The 19,592-nt window shown below is 45.6% G+C and overlaps 1 protein-coding gene across 1 annotated transcript in view; it reads left to right on the top strand.

Moving 5' to 3' along the window:
• ZMYND19 (zinc finger MYND-type containing 19) overlaps positions 1 to 19,592 on the top strand; it is an 86,304-nt gene that overhangs the window by 30,419 nt on the left and 36,293 nt on the right. The window contains exons 2-3 of the mRNA XM_029613074.1: positions 4,163 to 4,222; positions 14,577 to 14,683. Coding sequence (XP_029468934.1) covers positions 4,163 to 4,222; positions 14,577 to 14,683 — 167 coding nt within the window. The remainder of the gene's footprint in view (positions 1 to 4,162; positions 4,223 to 14,576; positions 14,684 to 19,592) is intronic.

Raw genomic sequence — 19,592 nt, 5'->3', positions numbered from 1 at the left:
GTACTGCCCTTCGGCCTAGCATCCGCACCTCGAGTCTTTACCAAGTGCCTCGTAGTGGTTGCGGCCTACCTGAGATGTAGACATGGATGCCTTGACCCATATCTCGACGATTGGCTGATAAGGGCTCCAACTCAAAGGGATGCACTAGCCTCCTTACGTCTAACTATCCATACGTTGCTGTGTCTCGGGTTTCTGATAGACTACCCCAAGTCCAGCATACTTCATCTCAAATCCTATCCTTCATAGGAGCTGACCTGAACACCATGCAGGCAAAAGCATTCCTCCCTCAGGATCGAGCTCGTACTCGTATCCCTCGCACAATGCCTCCAGAATCAAGATAATCGACAGCTCATCATTTCCTCATTTTGTTGGGTCACATGGCATCCTCTGTACATGGCACGCCAATGACACGCCTCGCCATGAGTCATGCAATGGACTCTGAAGTCCCAGTGGACTCAGACTTATCATGCATTGTCCACGTTACCAAGCAGTTCCGCCTGTCGCTGGCCTGGTGCATGCAGCTCTCCAACCTTCAAGGCCTTCCCTTTCAGGTACCAGAACATCATATTATCCTAACGGACGCCTCCAATCTAGGTTGGGGTGCTCGTCGATGACCTACTGATTCAGGGTGTCTGGTCTCCAGAGGAAGCCAAACATCAGATAAATTTCCTGGAACTTCAAGCGATCAGATATGCCCTCAGTCTTTCAGGATTGCCTCTCCAACAAGACCATCATGATTCAAACAGACAACCAGGTAGCGATGTGGTACATCAACAAGCAAGGGGGAACGGGCTCCTACCTTCTGTCAGGAAGCTGCACAGATATGGTTGTGGGCTCTTTCCCACTCGATGTACCTCAGAGCAACCTACTTGGCTGGCGTGGACAATGTTCTGGCGGACAGGTTGAGCCAGACCTTTCATCTGCACAAATGGTCTCTCAACCCCACGGTAGCAGGCACAATCTTCCAACGTTGGGGTTATCCACAAATAGATCTCTTTGCATCCATTCACAACTGCAAAGTAGAGAACTTCTGCTCATTCACTCGCACCCGCCACTCACAGCTGACGGACGCCTTTGCCCTCTAGTGGTCAGCGGTCTCCTCTTCACATACCCTCCACTTCACTCATATCAGACTCTCGTGAAGTTACGAAGGGACAAGGGTTTCATGATTGTGATAGCCCCTCAATGGCCACGCCAAGTCTGGTTCTCAATCAGTTCAGCACATCCCTCAAGGGAAGAATCCGCTTCTGATAACTCAGAACGCAACCCCAACCTCCAGGCCCTGTCTCTGATTGGCTGGATGTTGAAAGGTTAATACTTCAACCCCTTAACCTTTCAGAGTCGGTATCCCGAGTCCTGGTAGCTTCACAAAAGCCTTCCGTGAGACGGTCTTATCGTTCTAAGTGGAAAAGTTTTACGGTCTGGTGCACGTCTATGTCCATAGACCCCCATTCACTTGTTCCACCGTGAAGTTTCTGGACTATCTCTGGCATCTGTCAGTCAGGCCTGAAAACTTCCTCTATAAGGGTGCATGTCAGTGCGGTAGCTACTTTCCACAACTGTGTGGGAGATGTCTCCATTTCGACACAACTCTTAGTCACACATTCATGAGAGGTTTGCTCCACCTGAAACCTTCATTGCGCCCTCCAGCCCCTGCTTGGGACCTTAACTTGGTCTTAGGATGGCTTATGAAACCTCCGTTTGAGCCTCTCCACTCCTGTGATCTCCGCTATCTCACTTGGAAAGTGATTTTTCTTGCTATCACATCTGCTCGCAGTTAGTGAGTTACAGGCATTAGTAACCTACCCGCTTTACACCAAAAGTCAACATGACAGAGTGGTAATCCGTACACACCCTAAGTTTTTACCAAAGGTAGTGTTGGAATTTCATCTTAATCAACATCTTACCTACTTTCTTTCCAAGGCCCTATTCAAATCCAGAAGAACAGGCTCTATATTCCCTGGACGGCAAACGTGCCCTAGCCTTCTATCTAGAGCACACGTCGGCCCACAGGAAGTCCACTCAATTATTTGTTTCTTTCAATAACATTAAATTGGGAAATCCAATGGGAAAACAGACCCTTTCCTCCTGGTTGGCGGACTGTATCTCCTTTTGCTACCAGCAAGCAGGCATACTGCTACAAGACCATGTAAAAGCACACTGTTAGGGCCGTGGCAACCTCAGTGGCACACCTTCGTTTGGTGCCACTTATTGATATTTGTAAGGCTGCGACCTGGAGCGCTCTCCATACCTTCGCAGCCCATTATTGCTTACATAAGGCTGGCAGACAAGATTCTATTTTTGGCCAGTCTATTCTACGCAACTTATTCTCAACTACCCAACATCCTACCAGCAACCTCACCAGTTTAGTGTGGTCAGGATGCCCTACTACCCAAATCCACCCCTGTTGTTGTGCCTGTTACACATCTTTGGGTGCATTTGGTGCATTGCTCGGGCATCCTCAGTTCAGTACTCACCTATATGTGAGGACTACCTTCCTGCTTGTCCTGTGAGAAAGCAGAGTTGCTTACCTGTAACAGGTATTCTCACAGGACAGCAGGATGTTAGTCCTCATGAAACCCGCCCGCCACCCCACGGAGTTGGGTTCGCTTGCGATTTATTTTTCGCACGTACTTTTTGCTATACACGAGACTGAAGGGGGACCCCTGTTGGCTGCAGGGTTAGTACCATGCTGGGCATGCCCAGTGGGTGCCAGTTAAAGTTCTAGAAACTAGAAAAGTGTTCTGTGATTGGGCTCCATCCTGATGATGTCACTCATATGTGAGGACTGTCCTGTGAGAACACCTGTTACAGGTAAGCAACTCTGCTTTCTACATAAAGCCTACATTTGGCTTCCAGACCCTCCCTTCTACACCTTCATATATCATCATTGCTGCCCACAGTGCCAAGACAGCTGGCTCCTTCTTAGCACGGTCTGAAATCTTATCTAGGTGACATGAAGTTCACCACCTCCTCACCCTACTTGCCTCAATCATGATTTAAAAAATGTGAGATGCTTAGCAAAATTTGAGCCACAGATGGGTTTTTTGTTTTTTTTTGTTGGCCTGACTAATACAAGAGAAGCTTCAAAGGTACTGTATTTAGTCCATGGATAGCATTTTGAAAGACTTAAGAGAACTAGTTGTCTTTTGATTTATTAGGACTGATTGGAATGAGGTCTGGCTTTGTGGTTTTTGGAGGAGCAGATGGGAAGGTGGCTACTTGAGGTAGTATGTCTGAGAAGAGCTGTTACTTGGGTAGGAAGTCAATATGTGGATAGGTTATAGTGTCTAGGGGGTGGTTGTGTTTAGATTTGGTATATATATTTATTTTTTGTTTTATATTGGCATTAATATGTGAGTTTTTATGAATTCTGTTTAGTTTGTAAACTGACTTGGGTGACTTGTTTCAAGCCAGGAAAGTGGTCTATAAAATTCCCAAATTGGAATAATTGTTGCATTAAAAGACAAGTGGTAAATGATCGACCAACAAATGGCCACACCATCTCCTAGCAGTAAATTGTTAGAATATTGTAATGTAAAAAATAACAAGGGAACCAGAAATGTCAGTCTAAACATGGTGCACTTGGAGTAGTCACAGTAGGCTGCTTGGGTACAATTGGGCTGCAAAATTTTTTCTTAACCCCCCCCCAAAAAAAAAAACTTGATGCAAAAGTAGTGTAAGTAGTGTAAAATCTCAGTGCTGGGTTGTCTGAACATTGGGCAGTGACTTTTTTCTGTGGCATGTCTGATAAGTAGGTTGGTAAACACTGATTTTAAAGTAGCTTGGGAGCAAACTTTCTGTAAAGAAGGAATCTTCCCTGGATATTTACCAAATCACTTAGATTATTTCCGGCAGTATATTCCATCATGGTATAACTATGTATTCTAATTACAAATAAAAACTAGCCAGTTGTAAAATGAATAAGGTTAGTAAAATGACTTGCCTTGGCACGCATTGATTATTCAAGACATTAACCTGAGGCACTTGTGACTTGAGTAATAACAATAGAATGTGATGTGAAGTGCTTCTAATGTTAATTGTATATAGAGGAAGTACTATTTGAGAGGTGTGTGTATGTATAGAGGTGTATGTGTGTGTATATTTATTTATTTTAATTCCTAAAGATGAATTTACATTTGTACTTGAATTTTTTTTTCAGACTAAATACACTCTAATAGATGAACAAGATATCCCTTTGGTGGAAAGCTATTCATTTGAGGTAAGAATTTCTACTTAAATATTTAATTCATTTCTTGATCCAACAGTTTCTTCCTTTTGGACTTAACAAAATTGGAAATGAACACCTACTAAAATTATAGAACATAGAATTCCTTGTGAAACTACTTGTGGCTTCTGTACCCCAGGTCTAGCCTAGCCTTCAAAGCAACAATTATTGACAAGAAATCAGAGGGCAGCTTCTTCCAGATAGTTTCAAATTCCATTTGTAGGATTATCATTAGGTGTTGGAGCTGAGCAGTGACAAGAGTTCTTCATTTCAGCGCTGTGAATGCTATAGCATCCCAGCCCTTAATAGGCTCTGGGATTGAACATAAACTACATGTGCTGAACCATTGGGCCGGTCCTCTTCTGCTTAGACTTTTGGCTATGTGGGAGCAGATTCACTATTAATTTGGTAGATTTTCTTTTCCAGTGCCCTTGACTGATTAAACACATTCCCTGCTGGACTAGATGGCCTGCTGTGAGCCACTCACTGAATGCTTTTTCTTAGCTTTTAGACAGGTGAATTCAGAACAAGTGGGTTATGCACCTCTACCAGCAGATGGAGACTGAGCAAAGCTGATGTCACTGCAGGAGTATATAAACTGTGATATCAGCCCGCCAGTATTCTGTCTCCCGCAGATGGTGGATGTGCATCTCCCTACTGTGGAGATTGCTTAGTTTTCAGAAAGAGAAGTGGTAATTATACCATATGGTCCCTTCCTCAGTTGAGAATTCCTGAGGTGAGGAAGGGACCATATATAGAGAGATAGGAGATGTCTTGGTCTGGTAGCTGATTTTCAGCCAGAGAGGGTGGCTTCGGTAATAGCAGCCAGGTGTCAGTTATAGCTGAGAAATTGGTTTGCTGATGCAACCTCCAAGTCTAACCGTACGAAGTTACTCTTTAAAAGCTCACTTTTGTTTGGGAGCGAGATGGAGAAAATGGACTCAACCTTTCAGTTCCAGACAGCCCAGACTGGGTGCAGGCTCGGGTAGTGGACCCCCCTCGAGTCTTCCAATGATGGTGTGCCGACCCACCCTCGGAAGCAGGAGATAGGGGGTTGCATCTTTAATCAGAGGTGGATCAAAATCACATCAGATCAGTGGGTCCTGAAGGTGATGGGAGATGGAAATGTGCTGGAGATTTGCAGTGTTTCTTTGGACTTGTTCATGGGTGTCTCCCTGCAGAAGAGGCAGGCAGTTGAGTGTACATTGTCAAGGCTCCTCGGTCTGAGGACTGTGGTTCCAGTGCTCACATCTCAAGAAAATACAGGCCGATTATTCCATTTATTTCATTTTGCCCAAGAAAGAGGGCTCTTTTCGCCCCATCCTGGATATCAAAGGAGTCTACCATCATTTGCGGGTTACTCATTTTCACATAGAAACAGTGTACTCAATGATATCTTTGAGTCAGGGGAGTTTCTGATGTCCTTGGATCTGTCAGAGGCATACCTTCGTATTCCAGCCGGCTAGAGCATCAACTTTTTCTGTGATTTGCGGTTTTGGGACATCATCATTGGTTTCAAGCATTGCCACTACAGCAGGTGACAGCAGACTTCCATCGCCAGGTGAAGTGGAATCGAATAGTCCTCAGACGGCACACCATCATTGGCATTGTGCCCAGAATTTTTCCAAGGAAGGGATTCTGGTACACCTGAACTTGGATGACTGGCTGATTGGGACCAAGGCTTTGGAAGCAAGCTTCCTGGTGTTGTGCAAGGTGATCTCCTTGTTGTAGGAGCTCTGTTGGATGGTGAACCTGGCCAAGAACAGTCTTCAGCCATCTCAGTTGCCAGAGTATCTGTGTTTGCTTCAACACGAAGCAGGCGGGGTGTTCTGTCGGAGGGTTGTATTCAGAAGTTGATGGCACAGGTGCTCTAATGGATTCAATGTGCCCAACAGTGTGGTTATATCTACAGGTGCTCGGATTGATGGCGACCCTGGATGTGGTGCCTTGGGCAAGGGTGCATATGCATCCTCTTCAGTGCACTTTGCTGTCTCCTTGGAGCCCACAGTCTGAGGACTATTCGATTCCACTTCACCTGGCGATGGAAGTCTGCTGTCACCTGCTGTAGTGGCTAAAGGCGTTTCTTCTGAGGGGTTTCCCTAAGCTCACTGGACTGGCTGGTACCCTTGACAGATGCGAGCCTCCAGGATTGGAGGGGGCTCACTGTCAGGCGCTGACAATGCAAGGGCACAGGAGTCCACAAGAGTGTCTCTGAAGTATCAATCAGCTAGAAACTGTTCGGTCGGTTGGCATGCTTGTGGTTGAGCGATTCGAATGTCTGACAATGCAACTACAATGGCTTATATCAATTGGCAAGAAGGAACTAAGAGCCAGCAAGTATCACAGGAAATAGCCCAGCTTCTGGAATTGGCGGAAGTGCATCTTCAGGAGATTTCAGCCTCGTAAATTGCAGGAAAATGCAATGTAAGAGCAGGCTTTCTCAGCAGGCAGAGTGTTTGGATCCAGGAGAATGGGAATTGTCAAATGAGGCATTTCAACTGATAGTGGATTGCTGAGGCTTTCTGTTTTTGGACCTACTTGCAACTTCTTGTACTACAAAGGCTCCTTGTTTCTTCAGTCACAGAAGAGATCCAAAATCTTCTGAAATCGATGCCCTCATGCAGAAGTGGCCAGAGGTCGAGCTGCTGTGTGCCTCCCGATTCAGAGACTATTAGAGGGGAGTCCTACAGAAAATCCCTCTATCTCCTTGCTCGGCACGCCATACCAACGATGTTCCCACTCCTGTTGGGGTAAGGAGAGTTGGGCTTCCTACCAGGTTGAGCAGCCCCCAGTGGGCTAGGCTCCGCTGTAGGCTTGGTCAGCACACCGCATGGTTGGCTGGCAGCGCCATCTTACGTGCAGTTCTGTGCATACCATATTGCCCTCAATAGGACATTAGTATGTGCGGTGTGTCGGCACTGTGCACGTAACATCGCGTGCATCCCTACGCACACAACTTTGAAAGCGCGTGATACAGGAAGAGCTGTGCACACGGGTTGTGAGAGCACCTCTGTGCCCCACCCGGCAACTTGAAATTCGTACACATACAGTTTTAAGCAAGAGCCGATTGACCGCAGAACTACTGCTGCCAATAGTGCTGGCAACCAAGAAACCTAAAGGCCTTGTTCTCTGCACTGCTTGTCATATTAGGGCTTCACAGCTTGTCAATGCTGAGGGAAGCCCAAGGATAGTTGTCCTCCTCGGACTTTAAGCCAGGCTCCTCCCATTCAGATGATCGGTTCGTCACTGCCTTAACTGGATCTAAGTACACTTTTTTGACTGGGTCTTCCGTGGGAGAGGGAAATTCAGCTGGACCCACCCTAGGTACCTCCTGGACTAGGCATGTATCCGGCTACCTTTTCTTGGGTGGAGTTCTTCCAGGGGCCAAAAGCCTTCATACAAGCACAGTCTACTGCCTCACTTGCCCCTGTCCGGACAGAACCTCAGCTGATGACCCCTCCCGCTCCCCCATTCCTATGGCAGACCCTGAGGCGCATGCCTCACCGTACCAAGGGTATCCCTGGTAGGGACCCAGAGGGCACGGACGAAGAGGAGGACCTGGGTTCCTTGGAAGATGGTGAGATTCCTCCCCCCCCCCCCCCACCCCCCCCCACCCCCCCCCACCCCCCCGGGTTGGAACCGTATCAAACCATGTTATGGTTCTTTCACAGAGACAAATTGCTGACCCTGGCTTCCCAGATCCTGAAGATGCTGGGAGTTCCTAGGGCGGATTCTATGATAGAGCCAAAGAAGAATCCCATTCTGTTTTCTCTGCAGAAAGCTTCTTGCTACTTTCCAGTGATGGATGCCATCCAGGAATTGATTGATCTGAAATGGGATGCCCCAGAAGCAAGTTTTAAAGGGGGCTGAGTGTTGGAAGCTCTTTACCCTCTGGACCTGGTGGTAAGAGAACGTTTGCATTTCCCTAAAGTGGATTCACTGGTCTTTACCATCTCCCAAGTGAACAACTATCCCAGTGGAGGGAGGAGCAGCCTTAAAGAATGTACATGATAGACTGAGTCTATCCTTAAAAGTCTTTTGACGCAGTAGAAATGACCTTACATGGTTTCTTGTTGCACTTCGGTGGCTCGTTCATGTCTACTTCTCTCTCAGGAGGTGGATGACTCCGGGGTGAATTCCAGAGCGGTTATAGAACCCACTGCTGCCTTTTTAGCAGACACGGGCTCTGTTTTAGTCCGTACTTCAGCCAGAGGAGTGGCCTCAGTGGTGGCGGCGGCCTGATGAGAGCTATGGCTGCGAAATTGGTCAGCTGACTCAATCTCCAAAGCTAACCTTACAAAGATGCCCTTTAAAGGATCACTCCTATTCAGGAGCAAGTTGGAAAATCTGGCCAGTAATTGGGGAGTCCCCTGGTTACCGGAAGATAAGAGGAAGCAGTTACAGCACCCCTCGCCTATGAGGGGTCGTTCCAAGGGTTCCCAGCATTTTTGCTCCTACAGAAATTTGACCTTTAAGAGGTCTTGACCCCTTGGAAGGTCTCACTCCTTTCATATCTGGCTGCCCAAGAGAGGTTCGGGTTCAGGATCGTCTCAAACCGGTTTGTTCCGCTAATATCTCCAATTGCATATTAACGCTAGATTTGAACAGCTTGATAGTTTTTCAACTGACATATAAGCCTTAATTAACAGTCTTCTTATTAAAATGTTACCGTACTATGTTGGCTCATGAATAATTTGTAATCTAAACCAATTAGTTTTATTTCTTATTGTGCCTTTCTGTAAACCCTTGTGATGGTGAATTAACTTAATGGTATAGAAGAGTTTTTTATAAATAAATACTGACCCGCCTCTGGTAAAATGGGTACTGGAAGTCATACGAGAAGGATATGCACTGGAATTCCACAGCACTCCTCTGGACGTAATTTATGATGTCTCCTTGTCACTCCCATCAAAAGAAGCAGGCAGTAGAGGTTACACTAAGGCTCCTAAAGATGAGGGGTATCATCCCAGTACCTACGCTCCAGGAATATCCGGGGCGTTATTCCACTTATTTTGTCATCTACAAGAAGGAAGGCTCCTTTCGCCCCATCCTGGACCTCAAGAATGTCTATGGTCTCCTGCGTGTAACTCATTTTCGCATGGAGTCCTTACGCTCTGTGATGATGGCCGTACAAGTGGGAGAGTTCCTAACTCCTGGATCTATCTGAGGCCTACATACAAATTCTAATCCAATAAGAACACCAGTGTTCCTTATGCTTTGCACTACTGGTATCAGTTTTGGGCGCTGCTCTTTGGCCTAGTCACCGCCCCCAGAACATTTTCCAAAATTAATGGTGATCGTGGCGGCAGCACTGAGGAAAGATGGGATACTGGTACCCCTCATACTTGGACAATTGGCTGATCCGGGCCAAGTCCATGGAAGAGAGCCTCCTGATGACCAACAGGGTGATCTCCTTGTTGCAGGAACTTGGTTGGGTAATAAAACCTGGAAAAGAGCAGTCTCAAGCCTTCCCAGTCCTTGGAATATTTGGGAGTCCGGTTCGACACCAGGCGGGGCAAAGTCTTTCTTCTGACCACACGGATACAGAAGTTGATGTGCTGGGTTCATCAGTTGGTGAATACGATATGCCCGACAGTGTGGAGCGATCTCAAATTCCTGATTGCGGCAACCCTAGAAGTAGTGCCGTGTGAAAGGGCACACTTCAGTGCTCCCTTATGTTGGAATCCGCAGCCTCAAGACTGTGGTTCATCTCTACTTACTGATGGGAGTCTGTTCTTGCCTCCAGCAATGGTTGCAGGAAGCTTATCTGAACAGGGGTATGTCCTGTCCTCCCCGGACTGGCTGGTCCTCACAACAGATGTGAGTCTCCGGGGCTGGGGAGCTCACTGTCAGGAACAGACTGCCCAGGGACGTTGAATGGAAGAAGAGGCCCTCTGGAACATAAACTGCCTGGAAGCCCGGCTAGTCATGTTGGCGTATCTACAATTCAGCCATAGACTCCAGGGTCAAGTGGTCTGTGTAATGTCTGACAACGCAACATCGATAGCCTACATCAACTGCCAGGATGGAACCAAAAGCCAGCAAGTGTTACAGGAGATAGATTTCCTTATGGAATGGGCGGAAATACATTTACAGAAGATCTAAGCCTCCCACTTCGCAGGAAAATAACTTTAGAGCAGACTTTCTAAGCAGGGAGAATCTGGATCCAGGAGAGTGGGCATGGTCGGCCAAAGCCTTGCAGCTGGTGGTAGATCGCTGGGGCCTCCTGTCAATCGACCTGCTGGCTTTATCTCACAATGCAAAGGTTCCTCGATTCTTCAGTCTCAGAGATCCATGGTCCCTAGGAATCTGCTTTTGTCCAGATCTAGCCAGAAGACAAGTTGCTATATGCCTTCCCTCCATGGCCCTGCTGGGCAGGGTCATTTGCAGAATCGAACACCACAGGGCATTAGTCCTACTAGTAGCTCCAGATTGGCCCAGGCATTCGTGGTATGCAGAGACTCCTGATGGAGAACCCCCATATGCCTTCCACAGCACAGGGACCTGTCCGTTACAGGTATCAGACGTGATTCTGTCTTACGGTCTGGCCCTTGAGAGGGCTTGCCTGATGAAGCGGGAATATTCTGTGGCAGTAAGTGTCACATTACTCCGTGTTTGGAAATTCTCCATGTCCCTAGTGTATGTGCGGGTCTGGGGAGTATTTGAGGCCTGGTGTGAGAAAGGTGGCGTCTTCCCACTTATTCTGGAAATTTTTGCAGGATGGCTTAAATAAAGGTTTGGCCCTTAACTCCTTGAAGGTGCAGGTAGTGGCTCTCTCCTGTTTCAGGGGTGAGGTGAATGGGGCCTCCCTGTCGGCTCATCCTAACATGACCTGTTTTCTGAAGCGAGTGAAGCACCTTCGATCTCTTACGGTTACCGGTTCCCTTGTGGAATCTTAATTTAGTACTGGAATTTTTGGCAGGTCCTTGCTTTGAGCTGCTGTGCAGTCTTTCCTTGCATTTATTGACTTTGAAAACTGTGTTCCTTTTGGCTATATGCTCAGCTCGTTGCATTATTGTACTGGGAGCCGTTCCTCTGGATAACCTCAGGGGTGTTAGCTAGGTCCCATCCTTCTTGCCCAAGATAGTCTTGGAATTTCATTTGAATCAGTCCATTTTGTTGCCATCCTTAGATACTCAAGGATGCGGAGGAATATAGTCTCCTCCGCCATTTGGATGTCGAGACTTCTAGTGTGGTATATCTAAGTCTCAGAACTGGTCCGAAAGACGGGCCCACCTGTTTGTCCTTCACGGTGGAAGGAAGTAGGGCGACCCAGCTTCGCGGGCTACCATAGCTCACTGGTTTTAAGAGCCATTACCTTCTCAGGTTAGAGCTCATTCCACTAGGACTCGGGTGGTCTCATGGGCAGAAGTTAGACTGCTGTTGCCTTTCGATATCTGCCAAGCGGCAACATGGTCCTCCTTGCGCATCTTCTCCAGATTTTATTTCCTGGACTTAACAGGCCCAAGAGGATGCAGCCTTTACGTGGGTGGTGTTGACTGGACTGCGGGCAGCCTCCCATCCAAATTGGGAGTAGCTTTTGTACATCCCACTGGTCCTGAGTCCATTTTGCTACAAGCTAGGAAATGGAGAAGTTTCTTACCTGATAATTTTGTTTCTTAGTGTAGACAGATGGACTCAGGGTCCTGCCCTCGGCTGCCCAAGAACTGTGCCACAGGTTCTCCCATGGAGTGGGCCTCTAATCCAAGGGGCTACAGGTAATTGTTTATCCAGTCCCTAGATTAGGGACTGGATAAACTAACATCATAAACAGCTCCCTCTCTTCAGGCATTGTTCCCAATCCCCTTTAAGCATGCTGTTATCAAAACCCTCCCTAGACTCACAAGACCCAGCTAACTATCGGCCTATTTCTAACCTCCCATTCATTTCAAAAATCATGGAGAAGGTGGTCAACTCCCAGCTAACAAACTACCTTGAAGAAAATAATATACTCCATCCCGCACAATTCGGCTTTCGTAAGCATCTTAATACAGGAACCCTGCTGCTCTCCCTCTCTGATCACCTCATCAGAGGAATGGACCAAGGACAATGCTTCATCCTAGCCCTCTTGGACATCTCTGCATTCGACACCGTAAGCCACACCCAGCTCCTCTCCCGTCTCACTGACATAGGCCTCTCAGGTGTAGCTCTTAGTTGGTTTACCTCCTATCTCTCCGGCAGGCAATGCTGAATCTCCCCACCATGCGCTGCCCCAATGAGTTCCCCAAGGCTCCTCCCTCTCATCTACCCTATTCAACATCTACCTCATCCCCCTCTCACCTCTTTACAGATCTTGGTCTCAAATTCTACCTCTACGCTGATGATGTTCAAATCATTATTCCTGTCCGTGACTCCCTTACCAATGCAATTGATTTCTGGAAGAACTGCCTTGCTTCCATAAATACCCTACTCTCCAATCTCCACCTCGCACTTAATTCATCTAAAACTGAACTTCTCTTCATCTCACAACACACTCCTCCCAAGCTTGCAAATGATCCAACCTTTAACTCCTACCTTACACAGCACAGTGCACGAAACATCGGTGTGCAACTTGACCAACAACTGAACCTAAAAAATCATATCAATAAAATCCTCAAGGAAGGCTACTACAAGCTCTACGTCATAAAAAAAAAACCTAAAACCTCTACTGCATCCCAGTGACTTTTGCACTGTCATACAAGCCACCCTTGCGTCAAAACTTGACTACTGTAACTCTCTATCTAGGCCTCCCTTCCACCCCCATTAAACCTCTCCAATTACTGCAGAATGCTATAGCACGTACTATTACCAATGCCCGCAAATACGACCATATTACTCCCATCCTCAAAGACTTGCACTGGCTCCCTATCCCATATCGTCTACAAAACCCTCACTATAATCCACAAAGCCATACACATCCACAACTCCAGTTGGCTTGAAGAACCATTCCAACCTATACGCTCAAAGCAACTCACTAGAGCCTCCAAGAATGTGACTCTTCATGTGCCCACCCTAAAACACGCTCATCTCACTTCCACAAGAGAACGAGCTATTTCCATAGCTGGACCCACTTACTGGAACTCCCTACGGCTCGAAGTTTGTCCTTCTAAATTCCGTGCTAACCTTAAGACCTGGCTATTTAAACAAGTGTACCCCCAATAACCCGCTCCCTTCTCTACTCCCTTCACGCCAGTTATTCATTGTTTATAATTCTGCTATGACTCTTGCTGAAACTGGCCTGTGGTTGTGGTTGCAATCACATTCACAACCTCTCTGTGACGGTGGCTGTAACTGTAAATATAACTTTTGCTGAATATTTAACTTGTTTTTATTACTTATTTAATGTTGATGTTGCTGTCTGGTTATCATATTTCCTTCGCTAATCACTCTGTTCCTATTCACCCACTTGCCCACCTCCTGTTCATTGTATTTTCATCCTGTTACAATGTAAACCAATATGATGTTGCCACGAATATCGGTATAAAAAAGTTTATAAATAAAATAGATTAGGGTATCTATATTCTTACTGGAGTTCAGTGGTTATGGTTAGTTGAGCGCAGTTACGGTTATCCATTTGTAATCATTTTTAAGTCTTTTCACTAGAATGTCACAGTGGCTTTTGAAGAGAATACTGGAGGGCTGAGGTCACAGCAAGGGTATAGGTACTGTGACGTCAGCTTTGCAGGCTTACTCTGTATCTGCTGGCAGGGGAACATAACCCATTGGTCCTGAATCCATCTGTCTGCATTAAGGAAAATGAAATTTATCAGGTAAGTTAACTACTCCATTTTTATTGTGAAGTGATAATTCAGCCAGTAACCTCATGCTTGTTTTCATATGGTAACTTTTCTGTGTGATCATGAAAAGGGCCTAATGGTTTTCATATGTCATCTAGCGGCCATATTCCTTATTGCAATTTTGTAAGCTCTACCAGACATCAGACTTTTATCTTCAGTTTCCCATTGCTGCAAATCCTCTGTACCTGTCTCAAACTTGCTTAAATTCAATTTATTTTTGCCCCAAATGTCTCTGTCACCATTTCTGTGAAGAAATGTTTCTTTACATTGTTTCCTTCAATTCTTCTATCAGGACACTTAGAATTTCATGAAAGTGCTTGCCTTTTGTACATCTGAATGGCAGTCATTTAACTTGAATGGGGGCATGTGCTAGGAAACAACCAATATATATGTGGAAATCCTAGTAAGCAGTCTTCACTGCTTTAGATGTTTTAACACCTTAACCAGTTTTGCATTACTTTGTAAACACATCTTATCAGGTGGGTGCTGGCACAAGGCGCATAGGGCTAGCCCCAAATCTTGCATTTTGAAGTTTGTTGCCCTTTTAAAGACTTAAATGTTGTTCCTTTAAGGCACGAATGGAAGTGGATGCTGATGGGAATGGTGCCAAGATATTTGCATACGCTTTTGACAAGAACAAAGGAAGGGGTTCTGGTCGTTTGCTTCATGAACTCTTGTGGTAAGTATTATATAAATCTTTAAAAGCATTGGAATACTTGATTTCTCCTTAACTTGATTGTGATTTTTTAAAAGTAAAATCCTAAGTATTGCATAGTCCTTCTCTAGATACATCTGAACCTACACTAGCTTGTAAGCTTATTGCATTGTAGACTGGTTCTGGTTTGTGGAGTATGTAAGGATTCCATTCCACCTTTTAGAAACATTTTCTTATTTAAAAATATTTTTATACCGTGAAATCAGAGGTCTCAGCAGTTTACAAGAGTATTACGCAATTAGGCACAATTACACAGATGAAATTGCATTAAACAAAATCTGCCAATAGTTCCTTTCCTCATATGGATTCTTTTTGCAATCTAACCTGCATGCATCCTAGGAGCTGCCTTTTGCATAGAGATTTGCGCTGGAACAGCCAAGTTTTCAGGGTTTTCATAAACGAGTCTGTATCTGTCAAAATTCTCAGGTGCTGTGGCATGTTATTCCAAAGGATTGGGTTGGCAACTGAGAAGGCTCTGTCCTTGATTTTGCTCAGGTGTTCTTGTCCCTAGAGTTTGAGATGGAGTATAGATCTGTAACACTGTGCCCAGCCAAGGCACTTTCACATTGCTGATAAGCTTATTTATTAACATTAATACATTAATATTCTCTCCTAGTATGAGTATGGAGCCAGTGGCATATAGCTAGAACTGGGGTAGTATGCTTATATTTTGTACAATGTGTTAATGGGCTACCAAATTCTGTAATGGTTGTAATGGCTGAAGTGCAGACTTTGGTAAACCCAGTAATAGAGAATTACTTTTTATACGCATAATCCTAGATAGAGCAAAAATATTGGATTTACATTTAATTTGATATGGAGTTTGTGGAAAGTGCTGCAAGTGTGTATAATACTGTAGCTAATAAACTCACTAGTGAAATAAAGTAAACACCAGCTGCAAAAATCAAATATTACTCAATATAATATACAACAAACTTTGTTATAAAATGACCATCCTAGACATGCCGGTAGACTGCATTATAGTTTTCAATGTCTTCCGTCACAATTGGTCAAATGTTTTCTTATCTTGAGCAAGATACCATAATTGCATATAAAATTGAATTTTAGAAAATCAAACACTTATCTAAACAGAACTGCATACACCTGTTGCAAAGCACAAACGCTGACACAGTTTTTGTCAGCAACAGCTAAAGTGTGGCTGAAAACATCAGATGTCGCAACATTTCGAGAGAAACTTTCTGCTTTGAGGAAATTAATAAGTGTTGATATTTAAAGCATATCTTATATATCCATAAGTAGACTATTTCAGTAGCTGGTTAAAAAAACAAGAAATGTGAAACTGTCATTGTGGAATTCCTTGATGAATTATATATACAAAACTTTTGTATTAACACTTTTATAATGGTCCACAGGAAACGTTAGTTAAGCATAATTGCACAAGAAATATGATCATTGGTGTACATTTAAGTAAAACTTACTGAAAAAAGATGAAGCACTAACAGACACTATGGCGGTAGAACTACCGCTCAGACTGATGGAGGTGCGGCTCCACTGGGTGCTCCATCTGGATGCTGAAGACACTAGGTTTATCATTTACCCAAATCCCATCTCAGTCTCACCTCAGTTGGACTTTTTGGAGACCTGCTAGACATGGCTTTGACAAGGTTGTCTTTCCTGGACAAAGGGCCATCAACCTGATGACCATTGTGGCACTGATTCAACAGAGCCAGCAGGTGTCAGCTTGGGCCATATGACCGTGACAGAAGCTTAAGCTCCTTACCCTTTGTGCTGCTTGCCATATTCAGGCATCTCAGCCTGGTGTTCCCTCTAACTTGTGGTCAGCACTTTTGGAGGCTCAGGGAGACTTGTCAGTCTGATTTTGCTAAGCCCGGTCCTTCCTGGCATGTTGCGGGAATGGAAAAAGAGTTGCTAGAGCTTTTGCTTGGAATTGGGGCTCCCCTAACTCCTTCGTCAGTGGAGGAAGGTAGTTCAGTAGGCACAGGACCTACACCCCCTAGTTTTGTCATGGACCCTTCTGCCTTGGGTGGAAATTTTTTTTTTTTCCAAGGACTGCAGTCCTTTCTTCAGGCATGGTTGTTGGCCCCAGCCAATCTTAACAATTCAGGATCACAGGCTGCAGATTCCCATGCGTCTGAGTATGTTTAGACCTGCTGTGGGTTGCACTTATAAGGACCTGGATGGCACAGATGATGAAGCAGACCATTACTCCATGGAGGATGGGGAACCAGACCGTGTCTCTTGCCATTGTAAATGGATGTCCCTGCATACCCTGAAGACTAGGACCTGGAAAATGGAGAAACTGCATAAGTCTTAGACTTCTGAAGCGCAGTCTTGTCTGCCTTAGGAATTGAGTTGAGCAGGAACTTAAAATTATCTCCCCCCATCAATGGAACAAGTCAAATCTGGGTCAAGGAAGAAAAGGTTGCCCCTCTGTGGAGCCAGTGAGCAAAAAGCACAAAGTCTCGGGTGCATTGGTGCCATTGACGCATAAATCCTCGATACATTGAGTTCCAGAACATGAAATGTATCTTTCCTTGACATCTTTTACCATCACGGGTGTTACTCCATTTTTGAAGCATCATGCTACAGTTCTTCCAATGTAGCTAAATACTAGTCTACACAGAACTTTGGCAGAGAGAGAGAATACCCTAAATCCAACAATTACCAGAACCTTTACACCTGGAGACTCTAGATCCATTTATTCTCTAATACCTCTCATATCTAATATGTCTTTAATTCAAATTTTGCAGAGCCCAGAAGATGTGTAGGATTTCATTCTGGTATCAGAAGAGGTGATGCTGTTTGTCTTGTCATAGGAAGTAGAATGTCAGCCCCTTGACCAGATAAAAGTTGGTGAAGGATTTCTTCATTTCTGTGGTGACTGAGGATAAAGAGTATCTTCCAACTTTTCCATGATGTCGGGTTTTCTCCTCATGGGAGTAAATATATCATTTCCAGTTCAAGTGGAAACTCTATTGAAACCCCTAAGAAGTGGTTCTAGTCAACGACACTGGCTGAACTCTCCTGTAAGCAATTCAGAGGATGTTCACCAGGAGTATACCCCTCCAAGGTGACAGAGGACCCCTCATTCACTTTAGTTGTCGTCATGGGGGTCCTCAATCAGTGATCCCATACCTCTAGGCTGAAGAGAGGTTGACGGGGATCCCTTCTGACCCTCTTCTAAACCTTCAAACACTCGCCTCTACTGGAGGATCTTTACTACTACAGATTTTAATTTCATTTATTACTTATACTGCACCAATCAGACTAATACAGTTGACCAAGGTAGTTTGTAACAAACTTTAAATACAACAAAACTTTAAACAAATTAAAACCATTTAAAAATAAACAATCAAAACAAATGAGAAACTAACACTTCTTCCTTCTCCTTATTTCACTTGTTCTGCATAACTGTTTTAAATTGGAAAAAGCTAAGTTTTAACTTTCTTCCCGAACAATAGTTTGTTTCCAAAGAGATTCCAAAGCTCTACACCTCCTTCTGAGAACATTCTTACGACTTCTTCCTTTATGTGCTTCCTTCCTCATAGAATCTGCCAAAGGGAGATCTTAAATTCCTTTTTGAGACACAAGTCAACTGTTGCTTTAGATAATCAGCTTCTTTCTCTCAATTCCTTAATCATTATTAACACTTTAAATTGAATACAGTACTTCTCTGTGGAAGCCAGTGAAGTTGACTCAAGGGGCTGCACTAGTTCTTCTTGGGCAACCATGAATGATCCTTGCCATTATATTTTGCACAGTTTGCAAGCGACGAATGGATTTATCTGGCAAATCCAAAAACAGTGCATTTCCTGGCGTGTAGCCAGATGGACTCAGAACAAGTGGGTATAGTGTGCTCGTGCTAGCAGATGGAGACGGATCTGGCATCAGCACGGGTACATATACCCCCACAGGAAGTGAAGCAACTTAGTAATTTCCGTCTCCAAAGCAGTTTGGAGCGCCTGCACGCTCGCTGAGTGTGTTTTCCAAATATACTTTTTACTTTCTACTTTCTAAAATTTCTCAGAAGATTACCAGAAGACGAGCCCCGCACTCCTGCGGTGATACCCTCGGGTCCCTCCCCCAGTTGAGTTTCCAGAGGTGATTTCCGTGGTCCCTCAGAGGTCTAGGCCTCGGTCCGGTGGCCGAATCGCGGCAGGGATCTAGCCCCCAAGTGAGAAGGGCTCGGGCGTGGCTGAGAGGCGCCTCGGTCCTGATCCGTTCGCGGTGAGGACTTAGCCCCGAGCGTGACGAGTTCGGTGGCTTAGAGGCAGCGGGTGCACTTCCTCGAGCACGGCGGTGAAGGTACTCACCCTCTCCCCCCATGACGAGTTCGGTGGCTTAGAGGCAGCAGGTGCACTTCCTCGAGCACGGCGGTGAAGGTACTCACCCTCTCCCCCCGCAGCCGGAGACCACCCAGGCTGCAGCCGGGAAGCGCCGAAGATCAGGTAAGGCGTACATCTCTTACTTTTGCTGGTCTCCCTGGAGCGAGGATTGGCGGCGTTGCCTGCATACGGCATGCCGAGGAGGTCGCCATTTTGTCTGCCTTGTTCAGGTATTGAGCGCCCATGGATAGGCACACACGGATAGGCGCCTGTTGATAGGCGCACAACGCAGCATATAGTTTGCTAAGCATATTGTATATTATTGAGCGCATATAGCTGAAAGTATATCGCATAAGCGCCGGCGCCCTGCATTCGCAAGACGCGATGGAACACTTAAACGCCCCGGCGTCTCCAGAGGCAGCACCTCCTGATTCCGGCATAAAAGCTCTAGGCCTCTGCTCAGCATGCCACCTTAGAGCCACGCAGAGCGAGGAGGCAGACTTCCTTTGTGCCCAATGTGAAGAGGCCATGGGAGCCCTGGGCCAGGGCCGGTCCCAACCGAGGTT

Source organism: Rhinatrema bivittatum, chromosome 8 (assembly GCF_901001135.1).
Source record: "Rhinatrema bivittatum chromosome 8, aRhiBiv1.1, whole genome shotgun sequence".
NCBI classification, from domain to species: Eukaryota; Metazoa; Chordata; class Amphibia; order Gymnophiona; family Rhinatrematidae; genus Rhinatrema; species Rhinatrema bivittatum.
The sequence above is the reverse complement of the archived record's forward strand: the minus strand, read 5'-3'. Positions and strand labels throughout refer to the sequence as shown.